This window comes from Oryzias latipes (genome assembly GCF_053564925.1).
Source record: "Oryzias latipes strain Hd-rR chromosome 1 unlocalized genomic scaffold, Olatipes_Hd-rR_3.1 chr1_Y".
NCBI classification, from domain to species: domain Eukaryota; kingdom Metazoa; phylum Chordata; class Actinopteri; order Beloniformes; family Adrianichthyidae; genus Oryzias; species Oryzias latipes.
The window spans coordinates 10,700,166-10,726,124 of record NW_027616335.1 but is presented as its reverse complement, the minus strand read 5'-3'; the positions used below and the strand labels follow the sequence as shown (position 1 = coordinate 10,726,124).

Sequence of the window (25,959 nt, the reverse complement as noted above, 5' to 3'; positions counted from 1 at the left end):
TAAATTGCAATTTAGACAAGGAAAAACTTTCAACCTTTTTCATTGAAAGTACAGGAATTCCTGACTTGAAATCAGTAAATTGGATTTTTTTCCCCCCGGACCTAATTGCATTGAATTCCCATGGATTCTTATATTTCCAGTTGTTTTGCCATTTGTCTGTGCATGGTTAAACCTTGTTGATAACCATGACTTGGCTTCATTCCTAACAGTGTTTGTGTGAATTGTGTGTTTTAAGTCATGTTTTAGTTCATCACAAAATACATCAAATTTTTTTATATTCATAATTTGTTTTTCCATCCCATTTCTCTGTTGTATTATCTCTTTCAGCTGTCATCTGCATCCTGCAAGACAGTACATTCACAGTCATCTAAAGAAAAAAATGTCAAATTAGAACAAAATCAGTGCTTTCCCATTGATATGGGAGTCTGGGCTTGTGATTCCAACACATCAGGCACTTCAAATATAGAGTTGGCACCCCAAGGTTGCTTAGTTCAGACGGAAATTCAACCTTACAACTTGTTTGCCACCCCAACTACCTCATCACAGATGAAGGAAAAACATATTTTAACATCTGGCCCTGGTGGTAACTATGACTCAGCCGAACCAACTTCCGCAGCCCCCGACTCACAAGACAGTTCAGATATACTTGCCATCATGTCCTTGGAATCTCCAAACTCACCATCATCCTTGAAGTTTGGATCCCCTGGGAACCTTGAGCCCATTCTGTCAGATCTAAAGGAGGTGAAACTTGAGTTTAGATCAGAGAAGCATGAACTACCTTCATCAAACATGCCTGCTAAAATTAACAAGTTTGAAGATGTTTGTTTTGAAGGCATTGTAGAAGATCCAGGAACTAGCACGTCCTCAGTTGCACAGATGGCAGAGGATAACACGGATGACACGGTTATTCCTGGTACAAGGAAAGCTTCTGGATCAAGCTTTGGTATTTCTAAAGACAGTCCTGAATTATCCTCTATGACCTCCAAGTCCACCCAAAGATTTGAAGAGGAAAAGGAATCAATGTGGAGTTCTGGGACTGATGAAACATCTATTCAAAGGATCCAAGACCAACATTTATGGTATAGAACCTCCACTGACACCCTTTCCTCTCAGTCTCTGTCTGATTTGAGTCCTGAGACAGTCACAACTGTAAGACATTTCAGCTTTGAGGAGCTGATGTCAAACCAATCCTCAGTGAACTCTGAGATTTCTTCAGATGATGACAAGTCCAGAAACTGCACGCAGCATTCAGATGAAACCATGGTAGATGAGGAGGAATGGCATGATTTGGAGTCAGTATCAGTTAAACAAAAAACTGAGAAGACCTCCCCATCTTTTGATGAGGAAAATGGCATCCCACTGGGGTATGCAGAGCCAGCCTCAGCTTCTAAAGACAGACCCCACATGCATCTGGCATACAATGAGGGTCACAGTGACCCAGAGTCATACCTTGACTGTAAACAAAAGGTGTCTGATTCATCAGAGACTGATCCAGATAGGGCAAGTTTAGCTCAGACTTCGAGGCAAAAGGTGCTTTTGTCTTCTGGAAGTGAAGATTATGAAGATGCTTTCATGGTCCATGAGGGTCCATGCGGTGTACTGAAGGAGAGTGGAGCGTACCCTTCAGAGACATCAGATGAAGAAATCCCCATGCGCGTGGCATCAAAACTACCTGGAACTTATGACACTAATGAATCTCTCAAGAGGGTAAGATGAGACCTTGTAAAACTGCATTTGTCCCCAACTGAGCTTTTTCAAGCGTAACATTTGTTTCTAGAAGAAATGGCTGCGCACCCTCCAGTAACACCAAACCGACCTGAAACTCCCTGTGGCTCAGATTTTGTTTCTAACGTATAACGTAGCATGTCTCTTGATGTCACTGCACTCAATCATTAACATTTTGTTTATATTTTTTCAATCGCAATAAACACTTTTATTCCCTTGAAGCACAATAGTAAAAGCATGTTGTTGAGTTTGTTTGTTTTTTTGCAAACACATTTTGAAACTACAGACTGTTATTTTGTACTGTCCAATGTGCCATTTGAAAATATTCAACACATTGACACGTACACTATGGAATTCTGTGGTTTTGCTTGTTCTGCAACAAACCTGGCATCTATGCGTTGCATACAATACATCTGAATGAGTTTGTTTCGCTTGGTTAGGAGATCGACACTGAGCTTGGATCAATGTCTGAGAGTTCGGATGAGGAATTTTTGTTGACTGCCAGAATTGTACGACGTAGATTTGTCTTTCAGGTACCAGGGAAAGTGTGGTTTCAATTTAGCATGAGAAAAAGATCTACCACATGAGGCGTTTACTAATAAATGTCTACATCAAGAAGGAGTGTGTTCCTGTAATAACCTGAAACTTTCTTGCACAGATGGCTAATGTTTTTTTTTCTGCCGTGATCCCTTTTCATTGATTTAACAAAATAACTCTAAAGAATGTTTGTTTTCTAGTGCCCCTAGTCTCCATTTTCTCCAACATGACTTGCCAGTAAAGATCAAATGAATGACAGGAACATCCTGAACCTAACTATTTTTTGTTTTTTGTTATTCTGTTCTAGGCTGATGAAATGTCCCACCTCACCACTCGCTCTGTAACGGAAGAGACCTACAAAAATGAAAATGGACACGCAATTGTCAAAAAAGTAATGTTATAATTCACATAAATTCCAATAGATCTCACTTTGCTGCCATTATGTTCATGAGAGTGCAGTTGATTAAATAAAACAGCTGAAAACTACATTTAAATGTAAACTGTATGTCTAGTATTGTTACTGGATGAAGAAGATGATTGTTTGACTGAAAAGTAATGTGTATAAAAACACACAAGTTACTGAAAACATTTGTGATCACATCTTCTCATTTAGGTAACCCGGAGAGTTGTTCGCAAATGTGTTTCTACAAATGGAGAAGAGCATGATGGGAAATCTGTTGAAGGAGTTGCTCATGGATCAGATCTCGGATGCAACAGGAAAGTGAAGAGTGAGGGGGACCATGCAGAGGTGTGTTTACTCTTGTTGGTTATGGTGTGATGTTTTCAAATTGTCTTTTTTCTAAGAAGAACCTCAACAACACCTTTCTTTATACCATAATAAGCACATTAAATAAACAATTTTTATTAAAAATAAAAACATTTATTCATGTAGTTATCATTTGATAAATGTAAGGATCTCCCATCGCCGAGGCAACAAACTGCTGATACTGTGAGTCGCAAAGAAACGACCGACTCAAGGATTGAGACGACAACGACTTCCCAAAATGACCAATCCTTGGCTTCTCATTTCCCCCCAACCCAACATGACGTCACAGAGGTTTGAGCTGAACTATTTTAAAAAAATGTCCATGTCCATTTATCTGATGTCCTTACAAAATCTATGTGCAACTCTGCATTTGTTTTGCACTTTTATGATGTACTGCATGTGATGCTACGTTCACATCAGGCATGTGAGGCGCATTAAGCCCAAAGTGTTCACACTGGATGAGCAGGGAGGGGATTCTTCTTCTTCTTTTTTTTTCCAACTGTTTATTAGAACATGTCTGCCACCTACAGTTAGAGGGCTTGGTGCAAATTTGGTGCAAATTTTTCAAATCTTGCTCCAGACTTTTTCTTTCACATCTCTGTTCCGACATATGATATCCCAATTATAAATTTCTGCTCCGTGATCAATTTTCAAATGATTTTCACTTCTGTGAAATAAATGGGACGCTATATATTTGTCACTGCCAAATTCAAGTCCCTGATTGGTTAAAGTTCAGCCTGGTTTAACTTTTAACGCGGCCGTTGAACGAGCCCAAAAACGGTCATAGAAACTTGTGTAGCAACACAATTTTGAACGCGGAAGCCCATTTACATAACCTTTTCTTTGGAAGTAGCCCCTTGAATACACGTAGCCAAAGGCGATGCGCACAAAGCGTTAGAAGGTAGATTACTATTGTGTTGAAGTGGTTGCAATTAATGTTACTAGATCCCACAACATTCTTTATTTGTTATTGATTTGTTGACTGTAAATAATATTTTGGTCTCTTCTTTTCACACCTTTCCAACCAACAGCTGTAAAGGGAGCCAGCAGCACCCTGTAGAGCAAACGAACAACGACAGAGAAGGGTCAAAGTCCTTTGCCCCTGCAGCAGCATCTCCACCAGCTCTCCCAATGCTGCTATGAACAAAATAGGATCAAACACTGAGGAATGAGTAAAAAAAGGCCTCCCCCCCAACTCCAGACAGTCCACGCTAAACTCCCTGCTACTCCTATGCATTTGCCACATGCAATCCTGGTGTGTACTTCTGCACCCGAAAGCTACCACAGTCTTCCCGCTTTAGTTCTGGAAGATGAGCTTGTTGTTCACAAGAAACGAGTTACTGTCCCTGACTGATGTTCTGTTTTCATGATTCTTTTTCATGTTCAAGTGTTTTATTTTTTTCATTTTTTTTTCTTTGCCTTCTTGTGACCAAAGACTCTCTTCTGTTGTTTTTCCCGATTCAGGTTTAAATGTCGTGTTTTTGATTCAGTAGAAGAGCAGGTACAAAAAAAAACCCATGAATGTTATTCACATTAGCCTATTCACACCTGAAGGTTAGGAAACAGAAGGTGCTTTAATTCATAGAGCACTTTCATTGCACTGCCTGTCTCAACTCTGATATTGGTTTAAAAAAAAAAGACACCACATGCTCTTCTGCCTTCAGTCTGTTTTTTTCTTTTCATTTAGATGATCAAGCTGAAAACCTGATCATATCAGCACTGAATTTACCCGCTGCCATACTGTTTTGCATAGACTGTGTGTATATCGTCTTCAAAATTATATATTATCTATAATCTAAAAACCGCTGACAACTGTAGCCTAGAAATGAATAATCACTCGTGCAGTAGAACAGGCATGACTAATGGACATCTGTCAGTTTGATCATAGCTTTGCCTGCTTTGTTGTCCAGTGGTTTGTCCAATTCTTTGCCTCTATGTATCTTTCTTTATGACATTGAATCTGTTTTTTTAGTCCTTTTCCTCTGTAACTGTTGATCCTGCCTCATAACACTTGAGCGTAGTGTGACGGAAGGCACTGAATGTTTGTCTGTGCATGTGTTGAGCGGTGGTTGGTGATTTGCAGAGAGTTTTGTGAGTACAGTATAAAGATTATTTATGATGTCATTGCTTTTGGTTTTGATTTCAAAGGTTAGTTAGACGATACATTTTATTTATCAGGAGGTCATCTCCGCAGTGTTGGAAATGTATTTATTTATGGTAAAGCGACCAGGCAGTAATTGTTTTTTATTTCATGTATAAGCATTATCGTTTCAATCAGGAAAGTGTTACACGAGGTGCACAACATGTTTGAGTGTGAATGGTACTGTCTGTGTGTCGTATGAAGGAGTGTTCTCTGTTCTCTGTCAGCTATGACCTGTTTATTTTAAACAAATCACTTTTGCACTCCTGAATGTAAGGTGGAAATACTTTCATGAGTTCTGTGAACAGAATGTTGGGTGCAGCAGATGTTCGCCACAGGGAAAGTCTCAGCGTGGAGGTGATAACATGCAGGATGACGTGCGTGGTTATTGAAGCATCATACTCTCTGTATTTATTTCACTCTAATCATTTACTTTGTGATTCCAAAAAGAAATCTGATTAGTGAAGGTTCACTGTGACAGGTATGCTTTTTAATTTTGAAAAAACAGCATCCCTTTTCTGTGATGACAGCATATCCAAAATATATATATATATATATATATACATCTAAAAAGGCATGTATTATTGTATTCAAATTTGAAAGGACAGACTCATTGTGCAGTCTATTTATTGCTGACAGAGAATAAAATCCTATAAATGTATAATGTTAGGTTTGTCACACTGTGTGTTTCTTTCTTTGAAACAATATTGTCATTGATGTAAAACATTTAACTGTGGAAAGCAACTATAACTGTAGCTATTCAGTTCACAAGGGAACCACAGGGTGGCTACTTACACACCAAAAGATCTGATCTGAGTAACTCCAATAAAAAATGATCTAACTGTACAAGAACAAAAATACACTAACATTTTAGTTCCAAAACCTTTTTTTTTTTTTTTTTACATCCGTTAGTTTAAAAATGGGGCATGTTTTTTTTCTTTCTTTCATTTCTATAAATGATTCTTTCAAGCAGAGGTGTAGTCTTTTTACCCTTGTGCTATTCTAGGCACTTTAACATTGGGAGTTGGGTCATCTAGACCCACTAGACAGTGCTCTGAACCTTTTTTTCTTCGATGATTTGTGATTTTCACCGGTGTCCATGGATTACATGAAATTTTTCCTCCTATATCCACCTTTGTCATGGTAGGGAGAACACGTCAATGTAAGGGTGGGATCATCTAAGATAGCACAAGGGTTAAAGTGATCAATGAACTTTAGCTCAGCCTTTCTTGATCATGTTTCAGCAATTGTCAAACCTGTTTTTCCTCTTATTTGGCCACTTTAGGATTGACTGGTGTTTGATCATTTTAAGTCAAGACAACAGCTAAAAAAACTAGATTCAAATCAGACCAATGAGTGACAAAAATAGTCTGTCTTTCTATAGAAAATCATTGGTGTAAATCCGGATATCTGGAAAATTTCTGTAATGTGAGAAGTAAAGATTATTGTCAAGATTTCATTCATACACACACCAGGGACTTTGACGAAAGCTTTATCAACTGTTAATATTTCATAAGACTCCTCTGATGTTCAGTATGTCTGGTTACTATGGTGATGTGGATGGAGCCCGTACAAGAGGCTGCTGTGGAGTTTAGTTCCTGTCTGTCTTCATTTTCTGAATCAAACATGAGCCAAGTAAAAAATATCCCTTTCTTTTAGATGATATATTTATTTCTTAAACGTGTTAAGCCATCCATTGCTATGGTGGCAACAAGTACACACCATATAAGGAGTGGTGCCTTGCACTGACATCATACTTTTTGTCAAAAGAGACCTTGATCATATTTTCCTTAAAAAAAAAAAAAAAGACAAACTGTACAAACAAAAAGGCTGAACAAAAAAGTAAACTGCAGGAACAACAAACACATCAGCCATTGCCCAACTGTGGTAGGACCACGCACTGACAGAAGCACTATTCAAAAAGGAAGACATCCCAACTTAAGTGAAGTCTGAAGAAGTCTTCAAACCGGAGCATCTCACTGGTCCCTCTTGTCTGGTTTCCACTGAAGGTTGGGGCTCCTAAATCTTCACTCTCTGAACCATTTCTTGGTATCTGGCAAAGCATCAGACTTGTATGATGAGGATAGGATGACAACAGAATCCCTACACACACAGTCATACATTACAAGTACAAACATTATGAAAAATTCAGCTTCTTTAGTTCCTTTTTTTCCTCTATTTTTTTTTTTTATTTTTTTACAAAATTTCAGGGGTGCTTCTATAGCTAGTATTTTATTTTTCCTTCTGCTTGCCATAAGATTTTGAAATTAGTGCAAGATGGTACCATAACAGTGTTACTGATTTTACAACAGCTCCATGACACCGGAGAACATTAGAAACATTTGGGACAAAGACTGATGCACAACAATAACCGATGCAAACAAACAAGTCAATGATCAACAAATTAAATAGAAGATAATTTAGTTCCATATGATCTTACTCGGGGTGATACCCCCTCCCTGCGCCATGCACTACACAATTGTCTTGAGTTTCCATATGTTACATATATGCTACATTCTCATATTTCTTATTTAACCAATATAAAAGCAAACATTTTCAATGCAAAGTGTAAGCTGCTCTGCTTAACCTCTAAATTAGTACTATAGGTTTAAATCAGATCATTTTAAACAGAATGACATATAGCTCATAGCAAACAAATGTAGCTCATAAACTGGATTTTACATAAACTCTTAAGTCTTCGAATAGCAAGAATTATAATTTCAATGTTTTGTAATCATTTTCCTTTTTTTAACCAACAATCACAATTTATATATACATCACCAGAACTAAAGCAAGCTCAGTTTTTAACATTCTGATCTTCCAAATGTTTTTGAGTTGCACACACATAAATACACGTAAAAATACAGAGCTAATTTTTGGGAGAGGTTACAGTCATATATTTTAAACATCTCTATTTTATATTTAAAATGCATACCAAAACATCTTAAAAAAGAAACGGAAAGAAAAAAAATTGTTTCTTTTAATATGCTTGTTTCGTAACGTCCAAATACAGTGTGCTGCCACCCGGTGGTGGGTTCGAACAATGTTCTCTCAAAAAAAAAGCAATAACAGTAGAATGCAATAATACTTGTGTCCTGTGCGACGTCATATCCTCATAGAAGGGTCAGGGTCTACAGAGTAGTCGCGGGTTGGCTAGTAGACTGCTCCACTAGATTTTCACATGGGATTTCATTTTCTGTCTCCTCCTTCTACCCCATGTGTTGATTCCCCGTAACTGCATGGAAAGACAAGCAGAACAATGCTATAAGCAAGGTAGATAACACTAACATCTCCAAATAAATCCTTTCTTTTGATTTTTTTTCCTAGTAACCAGGTAAATCCAAGAGACTTTGGGTGAGGCAAAAGCACTGTCTTTGGGAACAAGGACTACTATCTCCCAGCTTGCTCCTATAACTTAAGAAAAATACCCTTAGCAAAAAAAACTGTCTATCTACAAGTGAGGGACTCTGAGGACAGAATGGATGCAGTTTTTTCTTTTATTAGGTAACAATCTCAGAAGCTACAAATATAGAACCAGTTTCAATGCAAAAAAAAAAAAAGCACATGATAACAACAGCTAAACTCATATTTAAACCCTCTGACTGTAGTATCAGTTTTTTCTATATAATTTTCAAAGAAAATTGTTTAATGGCTTCAATATTGTAGCTATATACTTTACCCTGGCGAACTCAAAAACAATTTTCTTCAGGGCTTTTAAATTTAGTTTTGATTTTAGCAACAATGGATGGTATCTAAAAGAATAAAAATTAATCAAAAATTAAATATTGAATAAATTTTTATTTTTTTTAAGAGGAAAAAAGGTGCCAAAGTTGACCCCATGAGTTTTCCTGAGTTAAACAAAAATAAAAATAAAAATTTAGGTTTAAAATAAGGCTGTTGAAAATACAAAGAGACACAGGTTGAGTTTTCCGGATTAAATCTCAGGAGAGTAGTAGGTATAGTGTTCCGCATGCATGCTGTTGTAAAGGGTAAATAGTAGGGGTGTAACAATTATCGACTTAATCGATGAATCCGTTTAGAATCATACGATCCAACCAGATCAATTCTATTATAAATAATCAAGTATGGAACCACAAACATGAGGACTTTTAAACCAGCTTAAATGTTGCACGTATCTTTATTTATTTTTTTACACATTTGTAGGCTTCATCCTTGTTTGATTTGTAATTTTACATTTGTGGGCGTTTCGCGGACTATTTATGGGCAACTATGGGCGTGTCATGAAGCCGCAAAAGCTGCGTTGCATTTAGAATCGGTTGTGATTTATTAAGGGAAAGATGCGTAGGATGTGCGTGCGCACGGTTTTATAAATCCGAATATTTCTGTGCGTACGCATGTCCTATGTTTCATCCGTACACCACTTCTGACGCAAATCCTACGCAGTTTTATAAATGAGGCCCTGGTGTTTATCTCTGAGTCACAAAGAGTTCCTGGATCCTTTTTAGGTCAGTGAATCAAATCATATCAAAACTAACCATGAATCGTATGGTCAACCACAAATTATGATATGAATAAAACCGTTAAAGTGAATTGTTACACCCCTAGTAAAAAGTCAGTAAGCCCTGCAGTTTTTGTCATGTTCATCTTACTCTCTTATGGGGAGGGGATGCTGGGTGAGCCTGAGCGATGGAAGTGAATGTTTTGCCACTTTCCATCGCGGCGGTGCCACACGCGGGTCTCTTCGGACTGCATGGTGCGGGGCATGCCGCTCCCATCCATGTACTGGGTCAGTCGAATATAGGCGATGCAGGCCGCATTCTCCCCAATGAGGTGCACGTGTGGGTTCAGGAGGATGGTGTGCACCGGCTTATTCCCTTTGGACAATGCTGCAAAAGAGAGAGTAGAGAGACTTTTCTTGCTTTCAGACTTCCCCCACTTTGGTGGCTGCTTAGATGAAAAGAAAAAAGATGCAGGCTCTTTCTTGGGAACAATAATTGAGAGCAGAACCTGAAGTCTCTCTATGTTGGTGTTGGATAGCAGACAAGCTCAAGCTTTCCAAGTGATTGAGGTTTCTGGGACATATCTGGTTTATCTGAACTATTTTTAACCAGACTTAGAATATTGTGCCATTTATGGCCATCATTAATCATTAGGTCAGCCCACGCCCTTGTAGTGAAACGCAAATGAGTCGTATTGATTTTAAGGCAACACACAAAATGACCTATTTTTTTATTTAATTCATGCAGATTCCTAAGAATGTCTTTGTTATTAATGAGACGTTCAATCTTTCACCAGTAAGAAGAGATGGAGTAATACTGCCATTGTTCGTCTGTTCACAGGTGATGTGATCTAAAGCGATGTTTACCATCTTTGAATGTGAAACCAAGCCAAGGATAAAAATAGATCCTCAACATTGCGAAATATAGACTTTTGTGGATCAGTAGTGCCGCAACAAGCAGTAGTGGCCATGTGGTGTTTTCTTTTCTTTTACATTTATGGTTTTAATTATGCTTTTATTTGGCAACAACTTAATTTTAATTTCCTATTTTTAGTTAACAATACTTTTTTATATATATCTTTATGTGTTATTTATTATTAAACCTAACCCTAACCCAACCCCATCCGAATGTTTAATCTATCTAATCTATCAGTAAGGGTGAAGTAAGGCTGGAAAATTAGGAACATTTTGATGGAAGAGCTGGACTAACAGTTAATCAAAGGGAAAATCCAATTGATGAAACCCTTTGCTATTTTAAAACTAATCAAGCCTTTTCGCAATTTGGAAATTACTTAGTGGAGAGAAATTTCACATGACTTTTGCATCAAGATACTAAACTCTTTAAGTTGGAGTTTTTCTTGAGTTCATTAGTGACTTCATTTATAATACATGAACACAATTATGAAACACAAACGCTCTACATAAAAGAAAACAATTTTTTAAAAACTTGTGTGGTGCAAGTAATTTGTTGTAAAAATATCTATCTGACCAGTTTTGAGTTGGTAAATCAGGTGCTTTTTTCCTGAACAGTGATGTCAGTATTTTTGCATCCTAAACTAACACTGTTGTGAAAACCTATCAACACAACATATCATGTTTGATAATATCTATATTTCATCAAGAAAATTGTATTGTAATTAATTTGCAGGTTTCATCAAAGGGTTTAAAAACATCTTTACCCCATATCCCCCATCTCTAAAATCCCATTCTCTTTTCTTTTCTGTCCGGTCCAACAAGGAATGCATATAAACATAATTATTATAAATAAAGCTTAGCTTCAAATACAAAGGGGGTTATACCAATATACACTGTCTGAAAATCCATAAACGCCTATTGTAACAGTCAAAGCTGTCCAACACAAAAGGCCTTCAGCTCTGATCTGCTTGCTCAGCTGTTGGACAGGACAAGTTAGGGTGAAAAAGGGTTAAAAACATTGCAAATTTAAAAAAATAATAATTTTATGTCAATTCTTTAATGTAGTGGACTTCACAGGGTTAAGTTAAAAAGAAAGTGTTATTGGAGAGTATAAACCTTTGCAGCTGGTTAGGCAACAGTGCAGAAGAAACAAACATGTTTCCAGTAAACCTCTTACTTTGAAACAATAGGAACTGCTGGGAAAACAGACTAAGTTAAACAATTACTGTTAGATTTGGATGCAGAGCTTGCGTTTCTGTTGGACAAACTCAACCTGGGACTCCAACCAATCTAACAAAGCTCAATCACAGTACCAAAAAGTTGTTTTTTTGACATTTTTCAATAACTAAAGATTTGTACATCACCATTCTCAAAATAGAAGCGGTGAAAGTCGTGTCCCTCCACCAGATTTCCCAGGGCCTCAGGTTCAAAAGAAGTCAGACCAGGATCACAAATCTTCCTATTACACCAAAAGAAAAATTATAAAGCCCGTCTTAAAACTAAATTATAAAATTAGGCACCACAGCAGATAGAAATGAACTCACGCGTAGGCCTCAAAGTCTCCATTGTTGATGGACTCAATCAACTGTTCGGTCACCTTGATGATTTCTTGCTTGCGAGCTACAACACAAGATCACAGATCATAATGATTAAAAATGAATACTGTGCATTTTTTAATGCTAATTTCCAGTTAAAACATCTGAGTGCAGATACAGAACATCACATCGGCTTCAAATGAGTTCTACTCTACGCACTGGCAGGATTTTAGAAGTATTAGAAATGGAAGGCGCTCAACAAAAAGTTTCTCCTTTTTTTCCATTTTGCTCTTTTTTTTAAAATTCATTTCTGAGTAAATAAAGAGAAGAAAGCCTCCCATGACTAACGGTGACATCAGGCGGGAAAATGCAAGATGACTGGATTTGTTTCACCCAACAAAGCTCAAAATGAACAGACAAGACCAAGGCTCAATGCAATGCACTTCTTTTTAACTGAGTAACATTAAAATTTACCTTTATTGTTATTGGTGCAGGCTGGGGGATATTGAAAAAATTACTTAAATTGTGAAACATAAAAGACACGTTAAAAAAAAAAATTTCAAGTAGAAACGTCTGTCAACTTCTTCACAATCTACAACAATGCATCTTTGAAAACAGAGGATGGAAAAATAAAAGGGTCATAAACAGGTTTCAGTTTGCCAGAAAGGGAAGAATGAGTGCAGTGAAAGGAGCAAGTGTATCAAAACTAATAGACAACATCATACATCAGCGTTTAATCCAAGGGAAAGATCTTAACATCAGGAACGCGGGATTTGAGGCACCTTACACACAAAGGTCCTACACTAGGTAAAGGAAAAAGGCCTTCCCACCTTTTTGCCGAGGGACTTACTCTGGATTGAGGAGGTGGGAGTCTGTGACGAGTCTGACATCTGTGAGGAACGACTCTTAGAACTCAAGATACCGCCCACTAAGCTGCCCAGTCGAAGGGCTGACAGACGTCGCATGAATGATGGAAGTACAGTGCGGTGTCAAGTATGTGTGTGTGAAGTGGGGATGTAACAAAGATAAGCATGTTTGTTCAGGGGAGAAGAGTTATGGGAGAGAATGGTATTTTCAAGAAAAGGAAGAAAAAAGTCGAAAGGCAGGGATTTAATATTACTAAAGAAAACATGACAACTGAATTTAAAAAGTTTGTTCGTCAAACACTTATGAACTTTAGACTAAAGATAAAGGAGAAACAGGATGCATTCAGACCAGGACAACAGAAAGAGTAAAGGAGGGTTTTGCAAAAGGGGGTGACAGCCAAAGGGGAGTTGCAGTAGTTAACTTTCTATCAACTGTGTGCCAAAACAGAATGAAGAAAAACAGAAAGGAGCCATCAGTCCGAATCCAAATGTAGAGTGCCGTTTGTTGAAACAGTTGTAAAACGTCCGACTTCATCTTACCTTTTACATCTTCATCCTCAATGGTTGTATTGGCACTCTCAATGGACTCCTGTTAGACAACAGTACATACTTTCTTACATGAATTTAGCTTACAATTTCATATAATATTAATGAATACAGATTTTAATGGAAAGCTCACAATAACACCATCTAATTTGGTTTCATTCGTGTTCTTGTGGAAATCATTGAGGGATGAATTCCACTGAACAAAAATATAAATGCAACACCTTTGTTTTTGCTCCCATATGTCGTGAGATGAACTCAAAGATCAGAAAACTACAAACACAAAATAACAATTCATCTCAAATACTCTGCGCTGATTAGACAGCATGATTATTGCACAGGTGTGCCTTAGATTGCCCACAATAAAAGGCAACTCTAAAGCGTGCCATTTGGGTTTATAGAGTTGATCCGGTGCATCAAGTGGCCCGTGGTGGTGGTAGGGTTATGGTATGGGCAGGAGTATGTTATGTACATAAACACAGGGGCATTTGATTGATGACATTTTGAGGAGTTTCCACCCCACCACCCCAATAAAACGACACAACACATTTTAGAGTGGCCTTTTATTGTGGTCAATCTAAGGCACACCTGTGCAGTAGTCTGTTGTCTAATCAACACCTTGATATGGCACACCTGTGAGGGGGTATAGATTAACTTAGCCAAGAAGAAGTGCTCACTATCACAAATGTAGACACATTTCTGAACAATATTTGATTGAAAGTTTGTTTGTAAAAAATGCCAAATAAAAGCAAAAACAAAAGTGTTGAGTTTATTATTTTGTTCAGTGTTTGACAATGAAAACATGAGAATCAGTGTAGTCTCTGGCCAAGTTTTCTTGTCATTCTTTTTTTTTAAATTGTTTTTTGTGACACAAATTTGAAAACATTTAAAGAAATAAATATGGTTGAAAAAAATCAGATAGTTCATTAAGTCACCTTGTTTCCATCCACAGGGTTGTGGATCACAGTTGTCTGTGGTTCCTAAAAAATGAAAAAATAAAGGAGAGAATGTGGGATCAAATACCAGAAAAAATGCACCATCTATAAATCTGTGTCTGTCTGTTCGGGCAGTCTTCTTCCTTAGTAATCAGTTGCTAGGCGTTTGTGGAATCGATGAATTGTGCAGTTCTTCTAATCACTAACACAGATTACAATAGATTATAACATTAGCATCCTCATCTGCGTGTGTGTGTGTGTTTTTATGCAGCGCATGAAGATGAAGATAGAAAAGAGGATATAGAGAGAAACAGGTAGCTTAACATGCGTAATCATACTGACAGCAAATGAGAAGGAGGAAAACATTTTTACATCACAGAGAGCAACAGTCGTGTCGCAGACAGCCAATGAGCAAACACTATGCCAAAGCCAATGAGAGCCAGCCCAGGAGCCAACACGCTCACAGCCATGCATAGGAGAACTGTGTCAGCAACAAATCCTCAATTATGCAAATGTGGATTCTGGTTAGAAATCATACTTCCATATGCTGCTTCTAATGACACAGGGGGTAGACATGCACAGTATGAGGGTGTACAAGAGGGAATTGGAGGATAGCAGAGATGAGGTAGAGGTTACCATAAAAAAGCCAAAGGGCCAAAGGCCGGCGTGGGTTCAGACACTCTTTCAGCCCAACACGAACATCACAAATCTCCAGACAAGCCAAGCTCAATGTAACCAGTGCATGCTCCGCTAACTCAGATGAATAAGTGAAACAAACACAACTGAAATCTGAATACATGTGACGTCTAACTTTATCAAAGAATTTGAAGCTGAGACATGCTGTGCACCCACATTCCCATACTATTTCATTCAGGGATAGCCTGACACTATGCTGCTATTTCACCTCCATGATTTTCTTAATGTTCTATTTAAGAATTACAATCATTTGAAACAAGACCAAAAAAAAATGTATTCTGAGGAACAGTGAAGCTGTGTGCTCTCCACAGTGGGACATTCAGTTGCTTTTGTAAAAGATTGTGCAGGTGTGGATGAGACTGAGTGTGTATACCAGTGCAGGGGCAGGGCCAGTGTCTTTAGGACTGGTCACTGTGTTGGCTTTGTTGTTGACCTGCAGGGGGCAGTGTAGAGGGCACATGACACACATGCACACATTCTCCCTCTGGTCCACTCCATAATGAGAAACCCAACTCATGAGTCCCAAAGACCTGATGTTGCTCAATCTGAGCTCAGCAAGTTGTGCAAGAGCACCGAAGAAGACATAAATTTAAGAGGGAAGTTGACGGGAATAAGGGCTGAGCACTGCATCTGACGTTACCGATGTTAATAATTAATCAAACTGAGCAGTACTAAAGGTAGAATAAATAACAAAACAAATACTTTGGAGGTCCTACAATAAATCATATTTTCTTCTAGGACAAACGCTAATTTGTAAAATCTACTAATCCCACTTAAAAATACTTGTTAAAAGCACGTATTTGGAGAAAAGTCATACTATTTGATTTTCCGAAGGATAAATAAACTAAAAAGGCCTCATTGTAACAAATAAGAAAAATCTTAGAAATATGAGCCATCCAAGGCACAAAGCATGACCTTTTTGAAACTTTAGAGGTGTCAGAAATCCTGCCTTATCTGCTGCTGTTTACTTTGATCAGGTGTGTTTAGCCAATAAGGACCTTCAATTGCAGGTTGGTTGGAAAAACCTCCAACCCTGAATTCTGAGACCCCTGCTTTAACCCTTGTGCTATCTTAGATGACCCCACCCTTACATTGGCGTGTTCTCCCTACCATGACAAAGATGGATAAAGGTGGAGAGGATTTCATGTAATCTATGGACACCAGTGAAGATCACAAATCATTGAAGAAAAAAGGTGCAGCGCACTGTCTTGTGGGTCTAGATGACCCAACTCCCAATGTTAAAGTGCCTAGGATAGCAGAAGGGTTACAGAAAAGTGTATCACGTCCTGTCAGACATAATGGATGATTGTAATTCCTGTCCCTATCTTTGAAATAATCTCCAAGCAGAATGACATGATTATAGACGGGGCAATGTTATAACCAGTTTATGATGAACATAAACAAACCCTTTTTTTATTGGTGCTTGCCCTTACAAATGAAAAGCTTCTGAATCAAAACAGTATTTAGTTTTCAAAGATTTATACATTTATTTCAACAGGTGATTGGGTCACATGGTTAGGTTCAATTCCCTGGACCGTATGGTGTCATATTCTTTAAACCTGAGTTAGACCCAGACTTACTGCAACTGATTCAATGTCTGTACAGTTGAAATGCTCACTCGTGTGACACAGTCACACAAACCTAAACAACCGCACTAAACGAGTGACCTCTAAATTAAATCTCCACTGCACCTTTACATCAGGTGTTGGACTCTGGAGCAGAACATAAAAGATCCGATGGCTATGAGTAAAAAAGGGGATTGGACTATTCCAAGATAAACACATAACTGAGGAAATGACAATAACATGGTGATAAAACTACACATATATTTTTCTATATTATTGTTGTTCCCTGTGCCTCAAAACAAAATTATAGAACTAGCCAATAAATACCAGCCACCTGTAAGAACTTCAAATGACTGTCCCTGAATGATGATGCCAAGTGCACAATTCATTTTAAAAGTAAAAAAAAAAAAAGAAGTCCTGTTGACACTGAACATTCCCAAGAAACGATGCAGGAAACCAGGCAGTATCCGCTTTTTGAAAAGCCACTCACCTTAACGCCGTCTGCCTTCTTGTTGAGCAAACTCTTGGCTGCTGTAGAAAGAAATAGAGGTGGGTTCAGTGTCTTGAGTCCTGCACCTGCGGTTTTGCTAACATGCAGCAGGCTTATCAATCAAATGGGCTTATCTTCAAAGTCTAGGGGAAAAATGTAAACAGCAGGATTCAAGAAGCAAGGCTCCCAGTTATCATTCACACAAGACTTCTATTCCATCTTATACTGAATCATAAGCGAGGGGCTAATGTGGTGGTGGTAGTGTGGGGGGAGGGTTGAATGGGTGTTTTTTTTTATAGACAACAAAAAGGCAGTTACCAGTATCATTTTTATTCTTAGACAAACAAACTCGTGCACTTAAACACCAGAACCTATAGTTGCAATCCTGCAACTGGTCTCTTCCTTAAGTTCGGCGTGACAACTCAGTTGCATTTCAAATTGCATGAGGTGCCGGTGATTGAATTTCATTTCAACATCATGAAGCATCTTCTTCATGCATATTTTACAAGCCACTATGCGAGCAGAGGGGATCTTAAACAGAAAAAAGTCATTGAGCAGACCCAAGCCCAAGTGATTTCCTGTCATTCCAAAAATCTTACCTCAAAAGGATACCCCATCCAAACAAAAAAAGGAAAGAATTTAAAAAAAAAGGAGAAAATGATAAATCAAAAGAGACAGAAATGCTCTGATGTATGTCACTGTAGAATGAAAAGTAAAAGTTGGCTGGTGAGACCCAGAAAATTAGCGACAGGTCAAAAGGAAATGCATGCAAGAAAGCAAGAAAAATTAGATTCATAGAACAGCTTGAGGAAAAAAGATGTGATTCTGCTTACTACCCTTTTTTGGCCTTTGTTTTACCATTTTTTCTTGTTCAAGTGTATCAAACAGGCTGACTTCTTCTAAAAAGGCATCATTTGTCTATAGTTCATCAATTCTGCAGCTCTTTCTTGCCTGAAGCAACCAGTCACATAGGATATAACTACAATGCTCAAACTTAATTAAAATCCTTCAACCAATCAGCCATTTAACCAAAACTCATAATACTAGTTTAGGAAATGTTTGGGAAACCAATTCAGAAACATACCTGAGAAGTTTCTCGTGACCAGCAAAGTGGTCAGTATTGCTCCCTGCAGTGACAAAAAAGAAATAATAGAGAAAATGTGGAAGAGAAAGAAAGGAGACAGGAAAGAAGATTGATTATAAAGAGGCAGCAAATTAAAAAAAAAAAAGCTTGAAAGTTAGAGAGCAAGCTGTCACATTGTAGGTTACACCAGAAAATATCCACAGAAGAAGAGTGGTCAAGTGTACAGCACCTTTCATACACAAAAGCAATATGTGTATGAAAAATGCAAAATGCAGGAAGCCAAGAATACAGTAGAAAGAACAGAACAGATTAATACATTATTTAGAATAATGCACGACAAATTGGTCACCTTGAGTTTCCTCCTGGCATTGAATTTCTTCAGGCACTCCACAGTCTCCTGCCTGTGCATCATGGAAGCTACAGTGGACCGTTGCTGAAAGAGACAACAAGATTCAAAGATTGCAGCAGGTCCTCACCCAGGAAGTCAGTTTACTTTTAGGTCATGTGTCTGACACGTACGCAGATCCAAGGGTGTTTGAGAGCCTCTGCGGCTGTGATCCGTTTACTTGGGTTGATCGTCAGCATCTTGTTTATCAGATCTTTGGCCTCCGGAGTTACAGTGTCCCACTCAGGGGATGGAAACTGCCAGAAAAAAGGGAATTCAGAGCATTTATTAAAAGCTAAAAACAAGCAGTGCCTGTTTCAGTAACCTAAATATTGGCTTTATGAAAAACAAGTCACAAAAGAAATTTGACAAACAACAGGAAGCTGACAATAAGTTGCAAGTTTATCTTCCCCTTGTTTACCCCCACAACTAAAAAATCAATATAAGATTCAAAGCTAAAGTCCCATTTGCAGTCACACACGTGGGTGTGTGAAATTTGTCCTCTGCATTTGACCCATCCCCTGTTGCAGCAGTGAGCTGCAAACACCGCTGCACTTGGGGACCAAATCCAACCCCTTAATGATGAGTGTCAAGCAGGATGTCATTGAGTCCAATTTTTAGAGTTTTTGATGTGAATCAACTGGGAATTTGAACACATGGCTTTCCAGGTCTCAGGGCGGACACTGAGTTAGTCAATGCAGGGTCCCCTAATCCCAAATTGACCGTGGTTTCTAAAGTAACTGTGGAGAAGTTGTATGGCAATGATGGCCACATCCTATACAGTGGTGGACAAAATTCTTGGTACCCCTCAGTTAAAGAAAGAAAGTCCACAATGCTCACTGAAATGACTTGAAACGTTCAAAAGTAACAATAAATTAAAATTTATTGAAAAATAAATCATCAAAATCAGCCATTACTTTTGAGTTGTTGATTAACAGAATTATTTAAAAAACAAACTCATGAAAAAGGGCTGGACAAAAATGATGGTACTCATAATATTTTGTTGCACAACCTTTTGAGGCAATCACTGCAATTAAACGGTTTCTGTATTTGTCAATGAACCTTCTGCACCTGTCCACAGGTATTTCGGCCCACTCCTCATGAGCAAACTGCTCCAGTTGTCTCAGGTTTGATGGGTGTCTTCTCCAAATGGCATGTTTCAGCTCCTTCCACAAATGTTCAATGGGATTCAGATCTGGGCTCATAGAAGGCCACTTCAGAATAGTCCAACGCTTTTCTCTTAGCCATTCTTGGGGTTTTTGGCTGTGTGTTTTGGATCGTTGTCCTATTGGAAGACCCATGACCTGCGACTGAGACCAATCTTTCTGACCCTAGGCAACACATTTCTATCCAGAATGCCTTGATAATCTTGAGATTTCATTTTACCTTGGACAACTTCAAGACACCCTGTGGCAGATGCAGTAAAGCAGCCCCAAAACAGAGCTGAGCCTCCTCCTTGTTTCACAGTAGGGACAGTGTTCTTTTTGTTGTATGCTTCATTTTTGAGTCTACAAACATAGAGCTGATGTGCCTTACCAAAAAGCTCCAGTTTTGTCTCATCTGTCCAAAGGAAATTTTCCCAGAGGCTTTGTGGCTTGTCAACATCCATTTTTGCAAATTCCAGTCTCGCTTTTATATGATTTCCTTTCAACAGTGGTGTTTTCTTTGGTCATCTTCCATGAAGTCCACTCTGGCTCAAACAACGACGATTGGTGCGATCTGACACTGATGTACCTTGATCTAGGAGTTCACCTTTAATGTCTTTGGAGGTTGTTCTGGGTTCTTTGGATACACTTCCAACTATCCGTCTCCTCAATTTGTCATCAATTTTCCTCTTCCGGCCACGTCCAGGGAGGTTGGCTACTGTCCTGTGGGTGTTAAACTTCTGAATAATATGTGCCACTGTTGTCACAGGAATTTCAAGCTGCTTAGAGATGGTTTTATAGCCTTTCCCTTTACAATATTTGTCTATAATTTTGTTTCTAATGTCCTTTGCTTTCTGTTGTCCATGTTCAGTGGGGTACACACCTTTTACCCAAACAGCAATGGGACTATTTGTCTCCCTTTAAATAGGCAGACTGACTGATTATGGGTTTGAAAACAGCTGTGATGTCAATTAAAGGACATACCTGAGTTCATCATGACCCCCTGGGCAATTAGTTCTCAGTCTTTTATGGAGGTACCATCATTTTTGTCCAGCCCCATTTCATTAGTTTTTTTTTTTTTAATAATTCGGTTAATCAACAACTCAAAAGTAATGGCTGATTTTGATTATTTATTTTTCAATACATTTTAATTTATTGTTACTTTTGAACATTTCAAGTCATTTCAGTGAGCATTGTGGACTTTCTTTCTTTAACTGAGGGGTACCAACAATTTTGTCCACCACTGCATGTAATGCATGTTTTCTGTTTAAGTCTGCTTAAACTGATCAAAACAATCATGAAAGGACAGTCATTAATTCTTACATCATATGCGCCAGCCTTGATCTGTTGATAGAGGCGGTGTTGATCTTCATCCCAGAAGGGAGGATAGCCCACCAGTAGGATGTACAGAATCACACCTGGAGGAAACACGGCACCAACTTAAGTTATTGAACAGAGAAACCTAAAAAAAAAAAAAAAAAACATAAGACAACAAAAAAAGTGACTTCACATGTGAAACTGACTTGGCAAGCTCAGTTTCAGCCATGTCCAAACAATTTACAGAGATTTTGCTTTTACCAACTTTATCTGTCTGTTTCTTTGACAGAGAAAGACCATCAGCGTTTTATATTAACAAATACTGCACGAAAATGCAGTTTCCGCTTACAACACGACATTCAGGGTCAATCCAAACACACTGCTAAAATTAGACATTTTCTGTGTTGTTTACCGCAGGCCCACATGTCCACCGGTTTTCCATAAGGATCTTTTCTCAAGACTTCAGGGGACAAGTAGCCTGGAGTGCCAGCAAATCCTGGATGGATAACAAGATAAGATTGAAGAGCAAAGAAACATGGAAAAACTCCATATCTTGGCTTGAGTGGAAAGTTGGGACAAGAACACACTTGTCTTCAGTTACTCTTATAAGACATGTTGTCTTGACTTGAATGTTTATGCTAATGCAGCTGCTCCCTTGATTGATCTAAATGTGTTTTTGAGCTATCCCATATGGTAAACAGTCAAATCTGATTTGGGTCTGTAAAGCAGACTGGTGATACATTTTTTGATAGTCCACAGCTTGGACTGATACTAGTCAGTCAAATGTTCAATACAATAATTACTGTTCTGCCTGTTTTTTTAATGTTTGTTTTCAAATGGCTTCCCGGGATGCAATAGAGTTAAAATAAAATTAGATAAGTGGATTTAAATACATAAAGTACTCAATTAAAAATAATAATAATAATAATAAAAAAGAAGCAAAAAATTATTTTGGCACTTGCAGACTTTCATACATATTGTCGAAATACTTTTTGGAGGCAGTTGCTTCTGGAATGCTTTGTTTAATCTTGCTAATACAAGATTAGCCATTATATCCTTTTACATTTAGTTTATTAAGTTGAAGTAACTGTAAAACGTTATGATGTATTCCTTATATAATTTATAGAATACTGAATTTACCCTTTGAAATGAAAAGAATGTGAATTACATGTTCATAAATAAACAATTATACTAACTTTTACTTTACTAACTTAACTTTTCAACTATGATAACATTTGAAAAGCGGTGTTGCCAGAAAAAAGGTCTTTTAGACCTAGCAGACATAAAGCATCGTGAGCACAATGGTAAGTAACATCATATGATCATTGGAAAATTATCCCAACAGCCGTCAACATGAATAACTAATAGTTTAAATGTTTTTGATACGCCTGGAGTTTAGGATTTAGTAAGATGTGGGTGAGTACTCACCAAACCATGCCTGTTGGTCCCCCTGTACCTCGATAGCCAGCCCAAAGTCAGCCAACTTGACCGCCGCCCCCTTCAGCTTACTGGCCAATAGAAGGTTCTCAGGCTGGGGGGGACGGAGTCAAACAGGTTAGAAGCGAGAGGTCACACGTTCAGGGATCAAGATGCCCACAGACACAGATCTAAAATCAGGTTAGCCAAACCAAATCCTAATCGAAAGTATTAGGGGTCAGTGACACTAAACTGCTCTTAAATCAGTGTCTGAGGCAACTTGCTTTCTGTCACACAACTGACAGAGACACAAACATGTGAACGGGACCAACTCTCTGGGTGACCACAGACACTTGGTAAGCTGGAGCTGTGGACTCGCCCCCTCGGCCTTATGGATTCAGAACGAGTGTCTTGGTCGTGGACGAGATGCAGTCGTCCACAGTAGCACCAATGCACTATTGAAATCCATGTGTGGGAGCAAAGTGCACAGTGAAGGGAGCAAGAGACAGGAGGGAGGAAGGTGTGGTGTCACAAGAGGGGTAATAACAAGTGACTCAGCCATGTAAATGAAACGACACCCCCACAGTGACATAGCTCAGTGCACCATAAATATGTGTGAGCCCAGCATGCAGACGTGCACACACACAGACACAGGTACAGAGAGGTCTCGGCTGACCTGAGGCCAGTGAAACAGTGTGCTCTGATGAATAATACATTTCCTGACATTTGGTAACTCTAAACACAAACAGTCTATGGTGGACAAACTCACAAGAAACGGTCATTTGCCCAAAACTGAGACCTTAAACTAATGCTCCTGTTTATGAAGCCTTTTAAATCATACCTGCATCAGTTTACAACAATGTCAGCAAATGGAAACTGAGCTTTTGTATTCTTTAACTTAATAAAAGGCTCAAGCAAGTATTTGACACAGTCAAAACATTTTCAGTCCACAGTGTTTTTGTTGAGCTGCTGTTACTTGATTGCTTTGTCATCACAGCTGCAGCCACAAAAATCGTAAAGACCCACTCCGATGAAAATTGTGTTTTTTGTGTTTTTAACATGTTTGAGGCATTTTTCCCCTGATGGAGGACATGTGCATGGAAAATTAAGCTTAAAATTGTTTTTCTGATTATTTCTTTATTCAAATCATTATGAATACGGAGAAAATGCAAAATGTCATTGGAAAAAGCTTGTAGCAGTGATGTAGGCCTCAAGCTCCCTGCTCCGCTTCATCCTGATGGATCAACTTTTAATTGTAAGGCTTTCCTCGTCCCAAGCAGGCGTCTGGCTCAAAACTTTATGACTGGACGGCTCTAATATTGCTCAATACTTTTGATGCACAGGTAATGTTGAGTTGTAAGGGGATGTTAACTAGTAGAAGAGCGTAAACAGGCCGAAATGGGGGCGATCTTACTCCCTACCAACAGTCCCGCCCACAACTTAGAGGCGAATTTCTAACTCCTGCCACTCTGCAGAAACTATGTCCTAGAAAACGACACAGGTTTTTGGATTTTGGCTATAAAAAGGACCTCTGAGTACACATTGACAATAGATCAAAAGATGATCAAAGTGGGACTTTAAGAACTACATGCAAGATCAAGCAAATACCAAAAGAGTTTGGCTCACAGCAAAATATGACAAAAGATAAAGAAGAAATATGTAAAAGAATTTGGAGTTTTCCTTATCTCCGCCGTCCGGTGTGGGCTGCAGCAGAGTCTGTCATCATACCAACCTTCAGATCCCTGTGAACAATCCCATTAACATGGCAGTGATGGACACTCTCCAGGATCTGCTGTATGCAGTGGCTGTGGGCCACGGGGGTGAAGGCAAGGAATGACGGGATGAAGAAAGCGCAGAGGAGCAAGGGAAAGACAAAAGAAACATGTCATAACTGTTTTATATTCTCCTTACTTTTCCTGTTAAGTGTCTAGGATTTATCTTGACTGGTGGCATTCAAGCCATGTGGGATAAAAGATTTTTTTGTGTTCAAGGTTTTGTTTCTTTTATGGTGACACCAAAGCTCTACTAACTGTTTTGCAACAATTCACCGACAACTCCCCCTTTCTGCTCCTCTCATTTCTCTCTGGGGAGGCCTTCTTTCAGCACAAAGCCGAAGCTGAGAACTACGCTGTGTATGATTAATATTGCAGGCTTCGTGTCATTAATCATCTGTATAAATAACTCCATAAGATGCCTCAGAGACAAGGAAGCTGGATTTTACTTCTGACACGACCATATGTGAAGTACAAAAATATGCACACGCACAAGAAGTTATCTCTCATAAAAGACAGATGCATCATGGCTGCTGTGTTTGTATGTGTGTCTATGTGGGCGAGTGGATTGGGGGGGTTGGCTGTTACCTGGCATCAGCTTCACTGTAGTATTCCCTGGCTACGATGTCCTCAAACAGCTCTCCTCCTGTCACCCTGCAGGGACAAGGAGACAACACCACTTTGAATATGTACATAGGTTATATATACCTACAAATACAGACTTAAAAGCCTGATGAAATGAAAACATTTTTGATCCTTTTTGTTTTTTCTAAAAAAAAAAATTTTTTTAGATCCAAAGGCTTGAATAAAACAGTCAGTGCTGCAGAGGTATAACCAGAACAAGGCCCTAATTTTCTTCAGCTTTTAGGACAGATTATTTAACTTAGTTTGTTATTGTTGCCACAAAAAGAAAATCACCTGGCATGTTGTCTAGAGAGTATTTGAGATAAAGACTTTTCCATTAGGAAATTTTGACATAAACTTCCTTTTAAGCAGAAGATGATAGAAATAATCTATAAAAGGCTCTTTAAGCCCTTGATGCTAAAATTTATTTCCAGCTATGACAAAGAAAATCCTTTATGTTTTTTTTTCAAGTAAATGCTAAATTAAGGTAATTTTGGTTTGATGCATATTTGTATCTTTACGTGTCAAGGGGTTAAGTAAATCTGTGGAGCCTCAAGATGTAAAAGTCATTTTTCACCTCCAACACTCCCTCTGTAGAGTTTTACAGCAAGAATAAGATTGATTTCTCATTCTTTGAATATTTAGACAACTTATTATAGTTTAGAAAAATAAATCAAAAACATATTAGGTAAGATACATGAAATACCATTGACAATGATTTAGAAGAAACAAACTGCAACTGTTATTGTATTATGTGACATAAATCCAACCAGCTATTTTTGTTTTATGTATCTACATGGACATATTTATATTTATTTTTATATTTTAAAAGGCAAAAATGGACCAAAACTTGAATTTTCCAAAGTCAGCTTGGATGTTCATAAACTTCAAACCTTTGGACCTAGTTCATTTATGTTGCACATAAATTTACTTTTTTATGCAACTGTTCAAATTTATGCAGAAGTAGATCTAAAAGTGTATAACTTTAATTGCCATACTTAGATATGTTCAATTAGTTTACATTATGATAAATGAAAGAAAATC

The 25,959-nt window shown here is 38.2% G+C and overlaps 2 protein-coding genes across 47 annotated transcripts in view; one reads left to right on the top strand and one right to left on the bottom strand.

Moving 5' to 3' along the window:
• ank2a (ankyrin 2a, neuronal) overlaps positions 1-5,837 on the top strand; it is a 72,098-nt gene extending 66,261 nt beyond the window's left edge. For 25 of the 32 annotated variants that reach the window (XM_078943794.1, XM_078943784.1, XM_078943792.1 and 22 more), the window contains 6 exons: positions 328-1,707; positions 2,166-2,258; positions 2,570-2,653; positions 2,876-3,010; positions 3,155-3,319; positions 4,060-4,599. In XM_078943794.1, coding sequence (XP_078799920.1) covers positions 328-1,707; positions 2,166-2,258; positions 2,570-2,653; positions 2,876-3,010; positions 3,155-3,319; positions 4,060-4,065 — 1,863 coding nt within the window. In that variant the 3' untranslated portion in view covers positions 4,066-4,599. Of the gene's footprint in view, positions 1-327; positions 1,708-2,165; positions 2,259-2,569; positions 2,654-2,875; positions 3,011-3,154; positions 3,320-4,059 lie in introns of all 32 variants that reach the window. The other 7 variants (XM_078943804.1, XM_078943800.1, XM_078943782.1 and 4 more) reach the window with 6 other exon arrangements.
• Positions 5,838-6,817: 980 nt separating this feature from the next.
• Positions 6,818-25,959, bottom strand: part of camk2d2 (calcium/calmodulin-dependent protein kinase (CaM kinase) II delta 2) — a 42,850-nt gene continuing 23,708 nt past the window's right edge. The window contains exons 5-22 of one of the 15 annotated variants that reach the window (XM_023956345.2): positions 24,880-24,945; positions 24,252-24,324; positions 22,532-22,634; positions 21,516-21,599; positions 21,110-21,204; positions 18,776-18,898; positions 18,606-18,689; positions 18,257-18,299; positions 17,173-17,213; positions 15,491-15,550; positions 14,422-14,466; positions 13,484-13,532; positions 12,928-13,026; positions 12,552-12,572; positions 12,087-12,162; positions 11,907-12,001; positions 9,779-10,015; positions 6,818-8,403 (exon numbers count right to left, since the gene is read on the bottom strand). In XM_023956345.2, coding sequence (XP_023812113.1) covers positions 9,783-10,015; positions 11,907-12,001; positions 12,087-12,162; positions 12,552-12,572; positions 12,928-13,026; positions 13,484-13,532; positions 14,422-14,466; positions 15,491-15,550; positions 17,173-17,213; positions 18,257-18,299; positions 18,606-18,689; positions 18,776-18,898; positions 21,110-21,204; positions 21,516-21,599; positions 22,532-22,634; positions 24,252-24,324; positions 24,880-24,945 — 1,390 coding nt within the window. In that variant the 3' untranslated portion in view covers positions 6,818-8,403; positions 9,779-9,782. Of the gene's footprint in view, positions 8,404-9,778; positions 10,016-11,906; positions 12,002-12,086; positions 12,163-12,551; positions 12,573-12,927; positions 13,376-13,483; positions 13,533-14,421; positions 14,467-15,490; positions 15,551-17,172; positions 17,214-18,256; positions 18,300-18,605; positions 18,690-18,775; positions 18,899-21,109; positions 21,205-21,515; positions 21,600-22,531; positions 22,635-24,251; positions 24,325-24,879; positions 24,946-25,959 lie in introns of those variants that run through there. The other 14 variants (XM_023956346.2, XM_078943806.1, XM_023956355.2 and 11 more) reach the window with 14 other exon arrangements.